Source organism: Glossina fuscipes, unplaced genomic scaffold, assembly GCF_014805625.2.
Source record: "Glossina fuscipes isolate IAEA_lab_2018 unplaced genomic scaffold, Yale_Gfus_2 296, whole genome shotgun sequence".
Taxonomy (NCBI): Eukaryota; Metazoa; Arthropoda; class Insecta; order Diptera; family Glossinidae; genus Glossina; species Glossina fuscipes.
Genome location: NW_023998639.1, coordinates 44074 through 63904, shown reverse-complemented (window position 1 = coordinate 63904; position 19831 = coordinate 44074). Strand labels below are relative to the sequence as shown.

General features: G+C 33.6%; 1 protein-coding gene across 14 annotated transcripts in view; it reads right to left on the bottom strand.

Annotated features, from left to right (window-relative positions):
• The window catches only part of LOC119642945 (protein NDNF), a 55235-nt gene extending 39043 nt beyond the window's left edge, over positions 1-16192 (bottom strand). For 3 of the 14 annotated variants that reach the window (XM_038042266.1, XM_038042265.1, XM_038042279.1), the window contains exons 1-2: positions 15366-15446; positions 11178-11509 (exon numbers count right to left, since the gene is read on the bottom strand). In XM_038042266.1, coding sequence (XP_037898194.1) covers positions 11178-11509; positions 15366-15446 — 413 coding nt within the window. Of the gene's footprint in view, positions 1-11177; positions 11608-11769; positions 12729-15035; positions 15089-15365; positions 15447-15808 lie in introns of those variants that run through there. The other 11 variants (XM_038042270.1, XM_038042268.1, XM_038042269.1 and 8 more) reach the window with 11 other exon arrangements.
• Positions 16193-19831: the final 3639 nt, after the last annotated feature.

The following is a 19831-nucleotide window of genomic DNA, read 5'->3' as shown; positions in this document are numbered from 1 at the left end:
CAAAGCGTTCGGGAAAAAATTTTTACTTTTCAAATATTTACCGAGCATAATGCGTAAATTATAAAAAAATAATAACAAAATAATTATAACTGGAGATATAATTCGCGAATTAATACATAATAACACTCAAAATATAAATGTTCTTGCAAACAGGATATTTAAATCTGACATGTTACTTTCGCAGAAAAAGCAAAAGGAAAATAATAATAGATGTTCGAATAAGCAGCATAAGTTTCATTTCAGCATCTGGGCAGCAGCTATGTTAACAAAAAAAATATAATGCCAAAAAGTTAGCAAAAGTTCCATACATGTATGCTAACATAGGTAACAAGTTTATACAAAAAGCAAAAACGTGCCAGGAATATCATCTGTAAAAATAGCGCAAAACGTACACAAATTGGTGAATCTTTAAACTGGCTTGATTGAAAGCGATGTGCCATTGATATAGATTTATTAATCTTTTTAAAAAGTAATGATTTCTTAAAAAGGCTACAACTTTATAATAAAAATTAGTATTAATGGGTTCAATATTTATTTAAGAGAAATGATAAGTTTGTTTTTGTTATTATTAAACAGCGGATCAGGTCCATTTCGTTTCTGAGTTTCTGACGTAATAGAAGGTCTACCATGAATAAATTCTTTACTATTATTATTAACTTGGCAAAAAATTGCCCCTTTAATGTGAATTTCTTACTCATTATCAAAAATACTAATAGCAGGCATAATTCAATCGGCAATAATTGTGAAATTAAATAAAACATCTGTACTCATCTATTTATCCTTTAGGATGAATATTATCTTTAATATATTTAATATTACTCGCCATCGGGTGTCACTTGACTCGTTCTGACGAATTCAGAGCTAAATATTTGGAGGATCAAGTCAGGTGATTTTTTTAAACTTTTTTTTTTACATTCTTTTTCTATGATCGAATAACTCCGAAAACCTTTTACACCGTTCTCTTCTTTTGAATTCGATTTAACGAATACAATGATTTTCTACTGCATTTCTTTCCTCGTTTACTTGAAGAAATCTGCTGCCGAAGCCCACCAAACACGTTCAGAGGCTTATGATGCTGCTCCATCATATTCCAATTGTCGGTTTTGGGATCAACGGTTTAAAAGTGTCAACACGAATTGACTGAAAATGCCACTTCTTGAGCACTTGTGGCAGGAGCCAGAATACACTGTTGCAGCTCGAAATGAAAGTTCTGTCAGCGGTATGACGCCTCCTGATTACTACTTGTTCAGATCGGTGCAGCATGGCGGATCGCTGCGAAACTAATATATGTTCTTTCAACATGATGTCGCCATATTGCTAGGGTATTGTAAAATGTTGTAGAAAGTGATGGAAACTATTTTGATTAATATTAGTTTGGGGAAAAAGAAGTCCATTATTTTTTCGGTAGATGGCTGCACTGATAGATTTCTCGTAAACTATCGATCAAACAATTTCATATTTATGCTCGTTGGAAAGGTGACATTTCGCAATAAAAAAAATTCTTTTGCTGTTTTTGTTTGGTGCATTCAGTTGTGAGTTACAGCGTGTTAAAAATGGAAGTGAACAAAGAGAAAATTCGGTACATTTTACAGTTTTTCTTTGACAAAGGCGAAAATGCAAGCCAGGCGGCTAAAATTGTGAATGGTGTTTATGGTTCCGATACTCTAACAGCCAATTATGTGCAATTTTGGTTTCGTAAATTCCGTTCAGGAATTTTTGATGTTAAAGATGCACCTCGCACAGGTAGGCCGGTCGTCGAAAATGTCGATAAAATCGGAGAAATGATCGAAGTTGACCGGCATGTTAGCAGTCGTAACATCGCCCAGGAGCTAAAAATCGACCATAAAACAGTTCTAAACCATTTACACAAAGCTGGATTCAAAAAGAACCTCGATGTTTGAGTGCCACACCAATTAACAGAAAAAAACATGATGGATCGAATTTCCATCTGCGAAGCCTTGGCCAAACGGAATGAGATAGACCCATTTCTTAAACGGATGGTGACTGGAGATGAGAAATGGATCACATACGATAACCCTGTGCGAAAACGATCGTGGTCAAAGAGCGGTGAAGCACCTCAAACGGCCAGGAAGGTTTTGCTATGCATTTGGTGGGACTGGAAGGGGATTATTTATTATGAGTTGCTTCCATATGGCCAAACGCTAAATTCTGATCTCTACTGTCAACAACTGGACCGTTTGAAGATAGCGATTGACCAGAAACGGCCAGAATTGGCCAACAGGGGAGGTGTCGTGTTCCACCAGGACAACGCTAGGCCACACACATCTACAGTGACTCGCCAGAAACTTCAGGAGCTTGGTTGGGAAGTTTTAATGCATCCGCCATACAGTCCCGACTTGGCACCAAGCGATTATCATCATTTTCTTGCATTGCAAAATATCTTTAATGATAAAAAATTGGAATCTAGGGAGGATTGTGAAAATCGACTACTAGAGTTTTTTGCAAATAAAAACCAGGACTTCTATGAGAGAAGCATTTTGAAGTTACCTTTAAAATGGCCACAAATCATACAACAAAACGGTGCATATTTGACCCAAATCGGACAATCCGAAGCATGTTAAATAAAGTCCTGAAGTTCATATAAAAATAATGGATTTCTTTTTTCCCAAACTAATATATATTGTACCAATTTTCGACGACAACTGCCATTTTCAAGGGAAAACGTGAGCAAAATTTTTGCAAACACCTAATAATTTGAATAAGAATTGTGATAATAGAGAAGGATGAGTTTGCACGAGATTTAATTAATGAATATGTTACCATGTTTTCTTGTTGCTTGTCATTATTATGTAAGAGAAAATTTTACACGCACGTAGCTATGAATATATACATCAAGCTTAGAATAAGCAAATATGCATAAATAAATCGAATTTTTACAAATTTTTTACGTGCACAGGTTTTTAATTACGGTGTTAGGTAATTATTACGAAAAAACCATCACACAACACACTATATTCTTAAGCGAGCTGCAAACATTTTTTTAAACTAACCGTTTGTAATATTGCAGAACCATTCCTTCAATTAAAGAAAATGAACACGATTACAGAAAATATTGTGAGAATGCGTATGAATGAGTCCGAAATATGAGGGCGACAATAATTTGAAACAAAATAAACAATAAACAAACTTTCCGACAAGATGCGGTTTTTGCCATTGCTACCTTGAAAACTGGACCAGGCAGAAAAAACCCATTGCAGACATTTGAAGGTCTTTTTACCGCAATCTTGGAAGATTATAAGTCTTTTAACAATTATTTTGAAGATCGTAAATACAAATACCTACTCTATAGTTCTAGTATTCAGTCTATGTGCAATGCATATGATGACCGAGTTGCTAGAGCTATGGTTAATTGTAAAAATAAGTTGCAAATCCAATTGCAAACCAGGATTTACAGAAGATAAGATAAATTCGCTTACGTTCATAACGCTGTCTTTACAAACTTTTATGCTTAAATTTGCCTCTTGAAAAGAATACACAACCGCAAACTTAGTTGAAGGATACACATATATATTTTTAGTATCAATATATTTTCCTTCCTCATGGAAGGAAATGTGAGAAAAGTAATGAGAAGAAATTTAGCGATAATCGTCGAAATTTGAACCGTGCAATACATAGTTTCTGGTAAAAACAATCGAAAGATTAAAAGAAAATAACGTATTAAATACATCATAGTGTGGTATGTTGGGAATGTGTGCTATTTGCGGTATTCAAAATTTGTTTTCCGATAACAAGCTATAAAGATGTCAACTACTTTATTGCAAAAATCTGATTTTTTATAATGAGTGAGTAGTGTGTAAGAAATGATAAATTTCCGGATATATGTAATACCTTTATGATGACCGTTTTCAATGTGAAAATAAACATTGGCACCGTCATTGTAGCTAAAATTATTCATTCGTTTTTGCAGCTGGATATACTTCGCTCCTAGAAATACTTATCAACCTCGCAACAAAATATCCTCATTTTAAATCAAAAACAACTTCTAGTTGTGTTTCAGAATTTAATTCTTTTCTAGTTCATGCAGTTTTATTGTGTTTTTATTACACTTCTAACTATAATAATCTAATTTACAATTTCTCAAGAAAATACGACAGCATTTTCTTGAATGCACGTTCGTTCGTGCTTATGTGTTGTGCGTGACTTCTGTGTTCGTCGAATTCATGGATCATTAAATAATCGTGTAAGTGTTTATAGATCATTAATCAGCTGCCGGCAAAGATGATGATGATTGCTGCAGCAGTTGTGCATATTATATGTGTGGATAAATGTAAGACATTCATTAAAATGTGTCATAAAGAATTGATAAAAAAATCAATTACATCACGAATTTCATGTGGGGAAAATTTGAAGTTAATTCCAAATAAGAATATAACGCTTTAGCTACTTATTTATGGTCTGCGGAGAGTGAGCTCAAAAACCTTTAAGAGTCACCTGTTATTAGTTCAAGTTTTCACAGAACAGCAGTACAGGGTTGGCAGAGCTAAGAAAAGAGAAAGACAGAGATAGGGAGAGAGAGAAACAGCAAAAAAATGGTTGAAACGTTGTGTACAAGGCTTACATCACAAGTCTGTCCAGGCGACTTACAACGATTAGAAGTTTATTTAATGAAATCACAAAAAATTAAATTTTTGCAATTAGACTTCTTTTTTTTTTTGTTAATTCGAAAATAGAATAGCTGAATTGTTTAGGTAATTTAGTAAAGTTACTCCGTACGCCATTGTGAAAAAGAAAAATCATGAAACAAGAAGACAAATGAGATCGCATTTACTAAAGCAAGCATGAAAAACAACAAAAAAAAAGAAACCAAAAAAAAAAACAACAACAAGAAAATGCCATGTGTGTATAGATTTCTAGCAAACGCATACATGTGTCCATAGTTCTCGCAATACAAATGTTGTAGACGCCTATTTGTCTACGAAGATTAAATTTAGTCGTGTGTGAAAGCGTGAAAATGACTTAAGAAGTAGAAATAGTAAACACGGAGGTTAATGAAATTTAAATTTGGAAAAAGAACACTGTGGAAAAAATTGTCTCACCGAAGATTTAGTTGGAATTGGCTTTTAAAAAGATGTATGTGTACTCACTCGTGCGCATACATGACCAGTAAGAAGATCTCAGAAATGAAATCCTATTGTGACTGCAGCTCTATTTAAAAATCAGACAGACTGCACATGTTTCAATTAAAAATACGAGAAAAAATGGTTGTACTTGGCTTAGGCCAAATCATTTAACACCTACCGCTTGCTTCATTTTTACTGTTGTTTTTTTTTCATTGATATATTTCCATTATGAATTGTCTTTCTCAATGAGCTTTCAAATTCGGCGAATTTCCAAAATAAAAATTATATTTTTAATTTAAATTTATTATTATAGCAGCAGGAGGAAATAGTATGCGCGCAATTTCGCAACGCCTTATTTTTATGCGTCCATAAATTAATATTTTCGTCGCTCTTATAATATAAATAGTACTGGTAATTGATTGTTTTATTAATGCGCAGCTCTATTAGATTGACTTTCTCATTTCGCCTAAAAATCGCAAAAACCAATATTGTTAGACAGAGTTCAAGTTTCAATCCTGGTTGTAACGGGCAAAAATAGATATCTAGACGGACATGAGTAATTCATTTGAAGAATTTATATTATATCAGTACACTGATTGTATGCGTTCTACATGGGATCTCCCATACAGACATCTCCGCATTACAAGCATTTGACAAACTGTGGCAAATATAAAAATGTTTAAAAATAGCGTTTAGCTGTTCAAAAGTCAAAATGTACTTTGTATTGCTTTAATTGACTGATTTGTTTATAAAAAAAAAAAAATTTAATAAGTTTTTTGAACTTAAAAGTTTATTTAACAAAAGTTAAGTCTTATGTATAAGCTGCTGTCAAGTTTGTTAAATTTCTAACGAAACCGCACAAACAAACCTATGCGATTAAAATAAATTTAAGGTAATTCTTAGACAACAAAAATAAACGGACGTACATGAGCGCTTATCACTAGGGCAGTGGGAATGCTTTTAAGTTTTGACTTATGTAACAACGCTTCCCTTGTAGACAAGAAGGTTGATGTGAAAGAGCTTCGTCACAAATATTTTTCTTGTTTGTGAGTTTCCGCTTTTTAAAATGATTATTTATTTATTTTATTTCAGATTTCCTGAATAACATGTGTATTGAGAAAATGCTGTTCGCTGTGTCTAGTGTTTTCAGCATCTTGTGCTAGAATGTATCAGCAGTATAGTTGCTCCAACGTTTTGAGCCTCTGGTGTAGTAAGAGGTCAATTGGCCACTTTAAATTGTGCATTGTATTTCACTGGGCACTTCGTTTTGATTAACAGTTTACAATCAATAATAATACGACTTATATTGCGCTGATCCTCTTAGAACTCTTACCTTCTAATCTAGCTGGTTATATATCGATGTTTCTATTCGGGATATTTTCGTTGATACTTTCAATCTTTGTAAAGTCACCAATCCGCGGTCGTTTTTATTTGATATTTTTTGTTATACCCATCACCGAAAGACGGGGTATAATCATTTTATCAAAACATTTGCTGCGCGCGGAAAGAACTTCAGAGATTCTATGAAGTATACACATTCTTTACCAGCATGAAATTCTGAATCGATGTAAGCATGTCCCTCTGCCCGTCTGTGTAATGGTTCTTGTAAACATTCTCCTGGCCGCAAAAATAAAGCTATTGTCTTCAAATTTGGTAGAAGTATTGGAATTTCTTGCACGCAGGTTGGTATTGAAAATGGTACTACAGTACTACGTAAAGTCAAAGCACATCTGTTTTTCAAAAGGAATAAGAAATTGATTTTTTACAAATTGCTTACAAATTATAGCAGAAAAATATACAATAATATGAACGCATATTCTATGAGCGACGCCGAAGAAAAATTGAAAAAATTGACTACGCCTACCTAATATTATAGTGTATCAAAATTTAATTTTTTGTCTAATACATTTATAACGCGCAGAAACAAGGCACAAACAATCCAGGAAGTATACAAATTCTTGGCCAGTTACAATCCTTGAATACATCTAAACATGTCGATCAGTCCAACGGTCTCTTTATGCAACTTTGCAGTATTTGTGATAAACATTCTGCCGTTAGCGGAAATAAAGATATCGGCTACCAATTTGCGAAAGAAATTGGAATTGGCCTTAACTTTTCAAAAGACGCGCCTACAACGCCCACATGCCTCTACGACAAAAACTTTTATTTTGAAATAGAAGAAATCAACTGCGCCCGCTTCATATTATAGAGCATGAGAATTTTGTTCTTTTCTGCGCTTCGAATGTTCTTCTTTCTATTGCCATTTCTTTGGCCATCACAGATGATATCGTCGGGTCAAACTTAATTTTTACACGAATAACGTTGCATGGTAACATCTATTGAATACTTTTGTTATTATTAACGTTGTTAGTATTCTGTAGAGAACTTTGACAAACAATTCGACCAAAACGATAGGTACGATTTATACAGAAGTAGTTTGACTTCACAGCACCTGTTTCTTATTTTCGAATAGTATTTATGTAAAGCAAAAACTTGGCATCGTTTATATGTACAATTATTTCTTTGTAACATTGAATTCGTGCTGCGAATTCTATATAGAGAGCGATAAAAACATCACCATTATTTATATTTTTATAGAGGTCTTTTTTTTATTTAATACGGTGTCATTAGGAAAAATTTGATAATGAATTTATCGTCTTTTCGTTCCAGTTGTTACAAAACAGACAATCTAACAAATATTCAAGCTTTTGATACATACCACTCATCATTATAAGCTGGTCGTCACTAAAAGTAAAAACATCTTGCGGTTATGTTGCGGTAGCTTTGCTCGTTACTTCACCAATTTGCCTCACAAAGCGAAACTATTATTAACGCTAGCGCACTGCGTCTTTTATAACATTTTGTACCCACCACTGAAGCATGAGTGTCATTTTGTCATAAAGTTTGCAATACGCAAAAGGAAGCTTCAGACATTCTATGAAGTATATATATCAATAGGAAAGTCTGAATTGATTAATCGATGTCTGTCCATATATACGTTTGTGCGATTTTGTGGTGTATATTGTTGACAGTTTCCTGGACGCAAAAATGAAGATATCGACTTCAAGTTTGATCATTACACAAAAATTATAAAAGATAGGCTGAAATTTTCCACATTTAGTTTACGCTCTCTATTTATGTGCAAAAATGGAAAAATTCGGCTATTCCATTACAAGGTTACAAGTGATTAAATTTTCTTTTTTTCACTTTTTTGATGTTTTTGCTTGTCAGTCATAAAGTATGTAAGTACAATGTTTAAAACCATGTTAAACATTCGTCATGGATATATATTTATTTATTTATTCATTTAATTAATTAAAGTCCGCTGCAGTGCAAGTCATTAGCCGAATGTAAGCTGCAAAATAGCTTAAAATGTAGTATAGAGTAAAAAATATATATATATATATAAAAATGAATATAAGATCAGCATATAACATACGCCAGAATTCAACTAGGCCCTAAACTAAGATACGGGGACATATACATTTGGAATATTTGAATTCAATTTACATGTATTGCAAACGACTTGAAACTTTTTAACAACTAGTTTTGCAATATAATGCTTTTAACCTTATTAAAGGATGGATCAAGTAAGTGGCAATCATCATTGAATATTTTACACATTACCCGAAACGGATTGAACAACATATAATTGGTTCGGCATTGTGGTAGCTGTAAGAGCACAAAGTGTCTTGAGACCTTACTGGGAATGTTAATATTAATAATAATTTTATTAGGTTAAAGACGGAATTTCGCGATTTTTTCAAGGGTAGGCAAATCAATGAGCTTCAATTTATTATTATACGGTGGAAGAGGAAAGGCAGTCCCCATCCCAAACCTCGCAAAGCAAACATCAAAAAGTCCCGTTGAACCGAGTCCAAGAGATCAACATGGCGTCTATAACTGGGAAGCCAAACTACCGGCAAGTGTTCAAGAGTTGGCCTAATTAAAGATGTGAAGCACTTGGTAACTTATGGGTCTCTCTTTTTATAAACCCTAAAAGAGATCTAGCGTTCTTAACTGAAACTTCACCAGATGAGTTCTGAGGCGAAAACAACTCCTAAGTCTTTATAATTGGAGACATTTTCCAGGTTGTGATTGTCAATACGATAATAAGAGGGCAACGTATTACACCACGCAAAAGGCATCTTCTTTCTTTTCTTTGAATTCAGCACCATACTTTTGATTGCACACCATAAACACAGGTTCTCAAGGTTATCAAACCTGGAAACATTAAAACACGAGAATATTGAATGCACTCCGGAAGGTCATTCACGCGTAAGATAAATAAAAGCGGGCCAATACGACTGCCCTCAGGAATACTAGTTGTGACGACAATTACACTAGATTGACAAGAATCCACCAACACGCGTTGGATGCGCCTAGACAGATAGCTCCTGAACCAGGCAATCATAACGTTCGGAAAACCAATGCGATGTAATTTATGTCAGTCAACAGTCTATGACCAACTCTGTCGAAAACCTTGGGAAAGTCCGTGAAGATAACATCAGTTTGCTTGTGATCGAAAAAAATTCCAGAAGATTAGCATTTGATTTCCAAAGCAAAAGCGGAAGGAAATTCCTTTACTTTTTGTTAAAAATTTACGGATTTAAAAAGTTCTTAGGATTTTTAAGAAGTTTGCGCCTGGTTGCATCAATAAAATTGGAAAAGAACGTTGCTTTTAGAGAGTTATATTCTTGTCTAGCGCTAGAGTATACCATATAATCACTAAACAATCCACTACGATCGATTTTTTTAAATTACGGACCATCCGTAAATACTTGTTACACAAAACAGGAGGTATGACAAGACTTAAAAGGAACCAAGACGAAAATTGCGAAAGAAAGATGATTATAAATAAAGAATAACCAATCCTCAATATCTTCTTAGCGTAAGCCCCCAGACAATGCCACCCAGAAAGTTCCTAAGTTTAACGTAATTAGTTTTAGCAAACAATCGCTGATCACTAATGATCCCTTGATTACTCAGCCCGTTGTCATCTAGATAACTTGCGGCCAGCAACAACGATGGATGATGCCTATCTTCAGACGAAGCAAACAGATCATTCGGAGATAAAGACATATTAGTATCCCAGCAAAACACTAAGTCCAGCAGCTTATTATTTACATTAAAGATGTTTTTAAGCTGAAGAAGACCTAACCCTTGCCCACCTTTGAAAAAGTTTTTGTAAATTAACGAACATAAAAAGGGAATGTAGCAATCGAGATCATCGTTAAGAACCCATGGCACATTGATTAATTGATTAAATCGCCGCGAGCAACAGCAGAAGCTGGAGGGATGTAGGAGCATGTAAAATATACGTTACAGATGTGCAGTTTTATTTCACCGTCCACAAACACAACAATTGTGGGATGTTGTTGTGTCTGCCTATAAAAGCCTTAATGCAAAAAAATGGCGCGCACCACGACCTGGTGTCAAACAAAAGGGATGGGAAAATAGAATGTGAAAAGCTAAGTACGTTAACTGCGATCTAATTACTGTGGGCGTCAGGACTTGGCAGATTAACTTTTCTTAAGAATACCTTTTAGGGGGCAAGGATTTTAATGGTGGTGGGTACGCGAGATTTCGGCCCTAGCTGAATATAGCTTTCTTAATTGTATATATTTTTTTTCTATCTCTATTTTAGCTTACGAATTTCTTCGGCGAGGCTGTTAAAATGGTTGTTTTTGGTTTTGTATCTCTTAATGAGTCTACGGGATATAGTTAAATGTAACTTTGATGACGGATTTCTAAACTTTAGTTTATTAAATTCAAACAAAAAATTGTTCCTTTCCCTTTATTTTTATCATTGACATTTGACTTTTTTTTACAGAAACATTTGAACATTCAAGCACAATGAAATATGTTTTAATTTGCCTAAATCTTCTTCCTTTTCTTAATTTAATTTTTTTTTTTCTATACAAAACAATCAGCAAATTGGATATGAAACTTCAATTTAGTTTTTTCTCATTTCTCAATTTTGAATTCATAGCGAACACCTATTTTATCAAGAACAAACAATTTCGCTATGTTCTTGCAAAAAATAGGGCGAATTAAGGTCGTCCAAACACTTATATTCTAAATTACAGTACTTACCGTTTTCTTTGGCGATTGTCGAACGCTATGTTCACAGGCACGTCCAACTCTAAACTCTCGACGTCGTCAATGACCTTAGCTAGGCTGTCAAACTTACGCGATGAGCACTGAGTATCATTAAAATGATTTAAGGATGGATAGGAACTGTCCGAAATTCTAAATACTTCCAGCTGCAAAGTGGCCTGTGACATGTAGCAGGTGAACAATACCCAGTAGCAGCCCAAAAGTAAAGTATGCCAAGAAATATGCGCTGGTCGTACATAAAGGGAATTCAGATGTAATTTTGTTTCGGAATTTAGCGACATTTTATATTGTGTTTGCGCTGTTGTGCTCTACATCACAAGGAGACAAAAGTAGATTTTTGGTTGATAAGTTCAACGAAAACCCCGTAAATGAACATCTGTCGCACTAAGCAATTCTTCCGAGTTTACTGAAAATTTGCAAAAATATTTTTAAAACAATCTCTTTAAAATGCTGTTGGATGTATTTCAAAAATTCCTGTGGTTATTGAAATATTTCTAAATAAATAGTAAGCACTTAAAGCAATTGCTAGAAACATATAAAATTTCTATCATTCTGGAATTGGCGGTACCTTCTATAGAATATTGTTCCGCATTATTTCATTCTTTACGAGACTGGAACTACACATGCTCGTGGTTTATCTCTCTCGCTTTTCAAACTTGCAATATGCCATAAAGACATTAATAGTGTATAACATTAAAATTTTTTCTTTGCAATTTTAGATGCGTTAAATGTTACCACCGTTTAGTACATTATCGAAGTTGTTGAAGCAAAGTGAAGTTACCAACCTTTCGATTTCATTTCGATTTAGGTTTTATTGGTATGTGAATCTCATATTAGCAAAAGTTTGTGAAATGCTGTTAAATTGTGTTACCTTTTTTTATATTTCTGGCGGAGGTCACAAGAAATTTCTCTGTTTGATTTTTTCTTGTTGTCATCAGTTTCCAAAAATATTTTCTGGAAACCATCTAAGTAACCTACAAGCTTTTTGCTCTTACTTATTTGCTGTGGTCTTTCATTCTATTTAAGTCATGAAATCACTTCTACATTAGACAGCTAAATGCCTGGTTAAATTAATGTTCGGTGTTTTGTCTCAATTCTCTCTTCGGCTTGGCTTCAGTTTCTCTCACGTTTCTAGGAAATTTCATGAGGTCATAATGATCATCTATCCCATTATTTTCGATCCGTTTGTTATTTGTCTCCATTATCAAATGTGTTCATTTGTAGTATAAATATACTTATTTATGCGCATATATATATACGTGTGTGTATATGTGGGTATATATATTTGTGTGCATATATATGCGAATATATTTATATGTGCGCACACATTGATGCCATTGATGATTTGCTCCTCGGTAGCATTTAATTTCAAAGTCAATATCAATTATACAGGGTAGAATTAATCTTGCGTGTTTGAATTTTTTTTTTTTTTTTTCATATTTTGTTTTAGTGCATTCAACATTTCTTTAAATTGATTAAACCGTACAAATACACAGAAAAGCAATTCGATTCAGACGTACATCTAAACTAGAGAAATTATGCTTAATATGATTAACTTTGAGGTCCTAAAAGAGCGTTAAAAGTTCCCGTCAACTACATTTTATTTCTTAAAATTTGCAAATTTTGCTCATTTTTAGTAAGTTGAATGCCATATGCGGAAAAAGAAACAATTACGTAAACCACTTGGCTTCCGATTCATCGCATTTATAACGAAAACTTATTACAGGCATTTTAGAGCAGGGTAAGTTGCAATAGTGTAACGATTGTTTGTAGAGAGAAGCACCTTAAACTCTCTCTCAACCATGCTTCAAATTTTTTTGTATGTAGCCGTTTCTCTTTTCGTTATACTTAGAGTTAATGGTTCACAAGTCCAAATGAAGAGAAATAGTTTTGAACATAACTCATTTAAAAATACGGCAGTTACAATTTGAAAACACTAAACATAAAAGTTCTAAATAAACAATCTGCCGATTTTGAATGGAGTTCGGGGGACTCTTTGACTTGAACTTAATGGAAAAGAGTTCTCAGTAATAATAAAAAGAATTTTATTCGTTGCAGAAATTCATATCATTTTGTGTGTATCTCAAGTCCTGCATGTCTTATATACATCCGAACAAATTCAATATAACCTTGCACCCCAAGTGACGTAGGGTGCACGAAAGAGAAACAAGTCATTTAATTGACATGCTTACGGAAAGAGAATACGGAGGATTTTTTGCAAATACTGAATTTCATGTAATTGGCGAGTATTTAAACGAAAAACGCAAATTTTCGACCAAAAAACAGAGAATGTGGTTTTAAAGATACTGTAAAAACTTTGGAAGGGGAGGATGATAATTGTAGGCATCCTTCCACCGCAGATGTTTTTACAAAACTGGCTTTCAAGGAAAACGCTTTTAGACTTTTAATATATGTGTTAGATATCTTTTGCAATTGCAATGATTGCAATACATTTTTACTATTTTTACTGCCATATGTGAGGATTCCATGTCATTCTCCTTACATGGCAATTTTGTGCTCGGAAGTACCACTTTTTACACCTAACGTATTGCGAATTGGTAGAGACAACGGTAAGAAAATGTGCGATCCAGCAGTTGAACTTACAATCAATACTAAGCACTTCATAATAAACACTTTCCAAAAACATATATTATGGAAGTTGCAAATCAACAACTTAAAGATCCCAGTAAGTTTAAGAAAAAACTTTTTTGCGGATAATGAATCTTTTTTCACGTATTCTGAAAACCCCAAAACATCTGTTTAAAAAAATCTATTAAGTTCACAAAACAATTTTTTTTAATGTACAATGGCCTTGCCTCTTAGCCGATACGTTTGATTCGAAGTTCTTAAAAGCATGGATCTTACAAGTTTTAATACCATGGCTTCAAAAACTTGAATTTAGTGAAAGGAGACTACAATTATTCTTCAGATGATAAATCGCTCTAGCGGACATAACACCTATGTACGTCAGCAAAGTTAGTAAAGAGCCTAAAACCGAATTCCAGGAAAGTGTACAGTTCCTATCTCTCCAAACGGTGTGCTATGATCGCACTACAGAAAATTACAAGCACTGCAAGCCGACAAGCATTTTCCCACCTGTTAGGCTTTAACGTATTATCAACTTAAGTAAAAACAGATACGATCATTTTCCATAAATAAGCGTTTAATTTTCTAAAATTACTTTTACATGATTGTTTATAAAAAGGTTTAAAAAGCTGATCTTGTGAACGTAGTTGTAGAAAGGTGCTGTGATTGCATTATTTCTCAAGTAAAAAGTGCAATTGCAGAGATATAAAAAAAATGCAAACAACATAATCCTGTCATACAATAGAAGTGTTGAAAGCCAAATAAAGTTGCAGGTGTCACAGATTGGACGTAAAAATTGAAGCTCAAAATTTTCAAAGCTTTTTCTCTAAATCATGTTTTTCAAATTTACCGTGCCGGCAGCTTCTTTAATTTTAATGCCATTGAAAAGAGCTTTGGGTAAAGATTATATGCCAGGTTAACACCTAGTAAACGGCATAACGGCGAAGCGTAAACTATTTTGTAAGTTTTAAATCCGTTATCTAGACTCGTTTCCTAATGATTAAATATTCACATTTTTAAGTATACGGATACGTATAAATATAAATTTAAATTTAAAAATTCGATAATGATTTCAAATCTCATAGCAGTCTCCACATGTCTTCTTCATTTTAGTTTGGTTTGCACCTCATAAATTTTGTAACAAAATGTTGTGCATAATTTGTAAGCGTTCGGGCTTGCACACACACACAAATATATATAAGTGCAAACATGTTACGATACATTAATAAAGGAAATGTTTCAACTTACAGCGCATTTTCAAATCGAAAATCTACAACAACAGCAAATACAACAACCGCAAAAATTAATTGCAAATTAATTACGCACAATTTAAAAGCCCTGTGTGAAAAAGAGCACATGCAAAACGAATAAAAAAAAGAAAATCTGCCGCAAACTACTCAATAACAACGAAAAGAAAATTAGAAAAGGTATGAGAAAAACGGAAAAATTGAGTGAAGTTGCGCAATTATTTTTAAATATTCAGATCTTTCTTTCTTTTTATATTAGGAATCGCCATAAGAAATAGAAACCGATAAGAGTAAGAAAGGCAAAAGCCTGCAGTTTGTGGCGTTAATTAACCTTAATCGGAAGACACACTCTCTCACAAATAATAAAAACATATTCACGCACGTAAATGATTTCGATATAGTAGCGACGCATTTAAACTAAAAATGAGCTAAAGCATTCAAGGTGACGGATTGATAAACAGACACCTATGTATTCGCCGGTGTTACTTAGAAAAAGCGTGATAAGAAACGCAGAGAAATAGTGTTTGATCGCAGCGATGATTAATATAGAATGACAAACCCTATTCGAAACGAAATAGGTGAATACACTAAAAGGCTCACACGCCTACGTGTATGTACGAATTTATGTCCGACAGTTCTTATTTTTTTTCGGTATTTTCACTTTTTCATTTTCTATACTTCGGCTTTCACTGTGTTTTGAACGGTTTTTTCCTGCTTTACAGTAACAGGTGTTTCTTATGACGGCTATGGTTACACTGAATAATATAAATTTACACGAATGTAATGGTTCTCACCGCCACCCTCTCCAATTGAAATCGGTAGTGAAATACGTGAAATGCGCAGCACCTTTTGTAATCGTTTTTCCAAAGCACTTTTTGTGTAATTGATTGAGTTTTCTTCTGCTATTTTTTTCTTTTCATGCTATTCAGAGAAGAACTCAGTGCACGACCATTCAAAGCACAAGGACTTCGTTTCAAAAACAATTACCAAGGATTATCTATTTAAAAATTTTCTATTGTCGACGTGAATGCACGCGCCAACACTAACACAAACACAACCATTCTTCGCGAAGTTTAAACAGCGGCGATAACATGCGACCAGTTGCTGTGAGCAGCACGTTGTGTCTGTGCTCACGGTTGAAGAATCTTTTCAATTTCTGCTGTTTCGATGCCGCTGCTGCCGCGACAACCAACGACGACTGACAGACCAACTTCGTCTGCGTACGATGCAAAACAAAAAGTTCTTTATTTTTCCATTCGATGTTTTCAAATTAAGAGTGTTTGCTAGGGTTTGAATCTCTTTGTAATGACAATGCGCGAGCGAGGGTACGCAGAAAGACATTATCAAATTCCCAAAAATAAACTAATAAACTTATACAAAATTTTCGCCTTGGTCATTGTCTAATGTTTTTTAATTAAAAGTATTAATATTATATTGTGTCCGTAACTAGTTTTATATTCATAAACTAATAATGGGTGAGAAAACTTACTCTCGTTTCATTTCTTAGAACTGAAATGAGGATTGCAAAATGTATATTTTAGATTAAAAAAAAAAAACAGAGTTTTAAAGGGGTCAGATTTCTTGTCGTTAGATCATCGATTCAGCTCTTTTTCGTATACAGTGAAAGTGAAAGCCATACCTATATCGGAATCAAACTTATGTACAAAATATGAGACAATTGTTAATGGTTGGCATAAATGATTCGCCAATTGTGTAAAAATTGAAAATTAAAATGGTCAAAAATTCTTTTAACTCAACTGGAGACATAGCAGAAACTGTATTTTCGGACATCTCTCTTTCAATACAAATATTCCACGGAATCGCTTAAGTTTCTTATATGACATGGGATTGGTTCGCTAACGGATAGACTTTATATGTTTACCAGGGAACGGGAGTTGTGGAGAGGAGAAATATATATGCAGTCGATCTATTCTTCTGTACTTCTACTACATTGTCTGAAAAAAGAAATACACTCTCAAGATTTTTTATCACTTATATTTATCGTACATTTATACTTGCAAAGTTTTGTCCATTCGCAAAAAATATGATTTAAAATGCTTACGATAAGTAGTAGATATATGAGGGAAATAAGACGAGGCATTTTCGCTCTGCTTTGCGAGAAGTACTGTACAAGGTAGCAAGGTGCATATCATTTTTCTTCTTTTTCTTATCAGATCACGCAATAAATTGACTTGGGTTAGCTAAGATAAAAAGTGTTTTAATGAGCTTCTCCAGATAGCAATTGCTTAGATGCTTCCCATTTTCCAACTGAAATGTTAACGTAGACAAGTCAAAGCTCAATCTTCTTAAAAGAATAAGGTAAACCCTGTACTATGGGTTGTTTTTCAAAATCAAGTTGTCTCATTTTATGTGAATAGAACTGCAGATCATACGATTAGTGGATCTAAGCCTAGTATCTGTTTCAGATCGTGGATTATTGTTATGGAAATATTGGTGTGTCAATTTTTTTAAAATGTTTTTTCAATGCTTGGCTATTGCTTAGATACTCCCGAACAGTTCAAAATATGAGAATAGTAGCTTAACTTATTCTTGATTTATTTGATTTTGAGACTTTTAACAGACATGTTCCCGCCTACATGCGGGAACATATAGATAATCGATTCGAAAAATCTCACTAATCAAAAATACAGAGATTTTTCATACGCATAAATACGATAATAATGCGAAATTTTTATTGAAATATGTTTAAGTTATTCAAATTAATAAAAACGTGGATATTGCGTACTATTCGCAAAGTAGCAAACTTTTATTCTCTGTGGAGATAATGACGACTGCCTAGATGTTTTAAAGGCACGTTAGCCATCTTTGAAAGAAAAATTTTTGTAAAGCTCTTATAAATATTTCTGCTTGTTATATTCCAGGAGTGTTGGTGGTTGCATTTAATCGTGAATAACAGAATAGCGTCGGGGTTGAGAATTTTAACAACATACTCATTAAAAATATAAATACGCATTATTACATTCAGTAGCCATTCGTATATCTAGACATATAAATTGAGTAAAAGAAACGAAGCTGTGAGTGCAAAAATTTGCGATTTCATGTAAGAAACTTGTACCAGAATATTTTTAAGGATTCGGGCGCACTACACAATGCAGGAGTGTGAAAAATAATACATATACAACAAAGAAGAAAGTAAGAAACTTTTACCCGATTACAGCCGAATTTTTTTTAGCCACAACCGTTGTCATAAAAGGATATATGCAAACTTTTATCATTACTGTTTATGATAAGTAAGCAAAAAATCTAAAAAGCAGATATGTACCCAGTTATGTTACGCTGTAGATTTGTCTGTGGAGTGATTTGGCTCATTTTCAATGCAGACCTGTGCAAGGACTTTCAATATTCTGCCAAATTTGAAACCGACTGCTTCAACTAGGCAAGAAGAATGTTTACCACATGCGTTACACACTGACATGGTTAAATCCATTCAGAATGTGATGTTGGTCAAGAATGAATACATTTTATGGAGTCTATGAAGCATCTTTCTAGGCGTTGCAAACATTTTGACAAAATGAATATACCACATCTTTCGATGGTAGGTATAAAAATATGAAGAAAAAAGGTGCAGTAAAATGTTTCAGCAAAAAAGCATAAAAGATTTCCACGTAGCCTGTAGTGTTGTTGAAAAATTTTTGGCAACTTTATGAGAAAGTAACTTAGAATATGACTTACATCGTAAGTAAATTTAAAAATATATAAAGAAATCTACAAAAAGTTCCTTAACAAAAACTTGGAATCTGAAGAATCAGAAGCAGAAAAGCTTTAGTTTAAGGTGAGAATTGGGTATTCATGGCTAAACCTCAGCCCATTTCAACTAATGCAATCTATCGTATAGGTTCGTGCAATAGCTTAAAGGGACAAACTAAAAGAATTCTGACTAATGTCACTGTTCTATATTTCTCGCATATGTATCCTTTTTCTAGATTCTACATTGCTTCAAATTAGTGTATAAAAAATCTACAATTTCGTGGATAATTAGGATACCTGATCACAGACGGGTCCTTTATAGGGTGAGGAAATAAGAAGCTATTTTTTTTATATGGAATAAAAACAAAACGGTAAGAAATGTCAATATGATATTTTTTTATTTTATATGTTGTGCCTGACATTTTTATTTAAAAACGATTTCATGTAAATGATGGAATCTGGATTTTTGTAAGCACTCAATACTGGAATACCAATATTTAGCCCCTGATCAAGAAGCATACTAAACTCTTAACATTTGTCCATGCGTACGCGTTTTATGAGCAGGTTATGAGTTGTTTTCACTTCAAAGGTAATAATTTCGTTTATTTACGAAAATTCTTAACCAAGAATGAGCTTCTTTACTAGAGATGATTTTTTCATAAAATGGTCGTTCTGTTTCAAATTACTCTAAAGCTTAATCCGCAAAATTTTTACACAACAAACGGTCATTTGATTTAAGTTCTTGAATAAGCTGAATTTTATGCGCCTTAAAACCGAAATCTTTATGAAAAATATTTCATGTGATGCGATACAAAACTCCTATGTCTAATTAATTGCTCTTGATTTTTATCCACACTTTGGTTCATAATATCAACAATTTCACCGGTATATTTGCGTTTTAAGCGCATAGGATTCCTAACATCACAAACACTGTCATTTGTCCCGAATATTTTAATTATCTTTCGTAGTAGTCTGCAACTGTTATGCAACTGTGTATCTTTTTATATTGATTTGTCAAACAAGCGAAACGCAAATGCCAATTTTGGAAGAAATCTGGGAAAAAAATGGACTACATGATGTTTTAAAAAA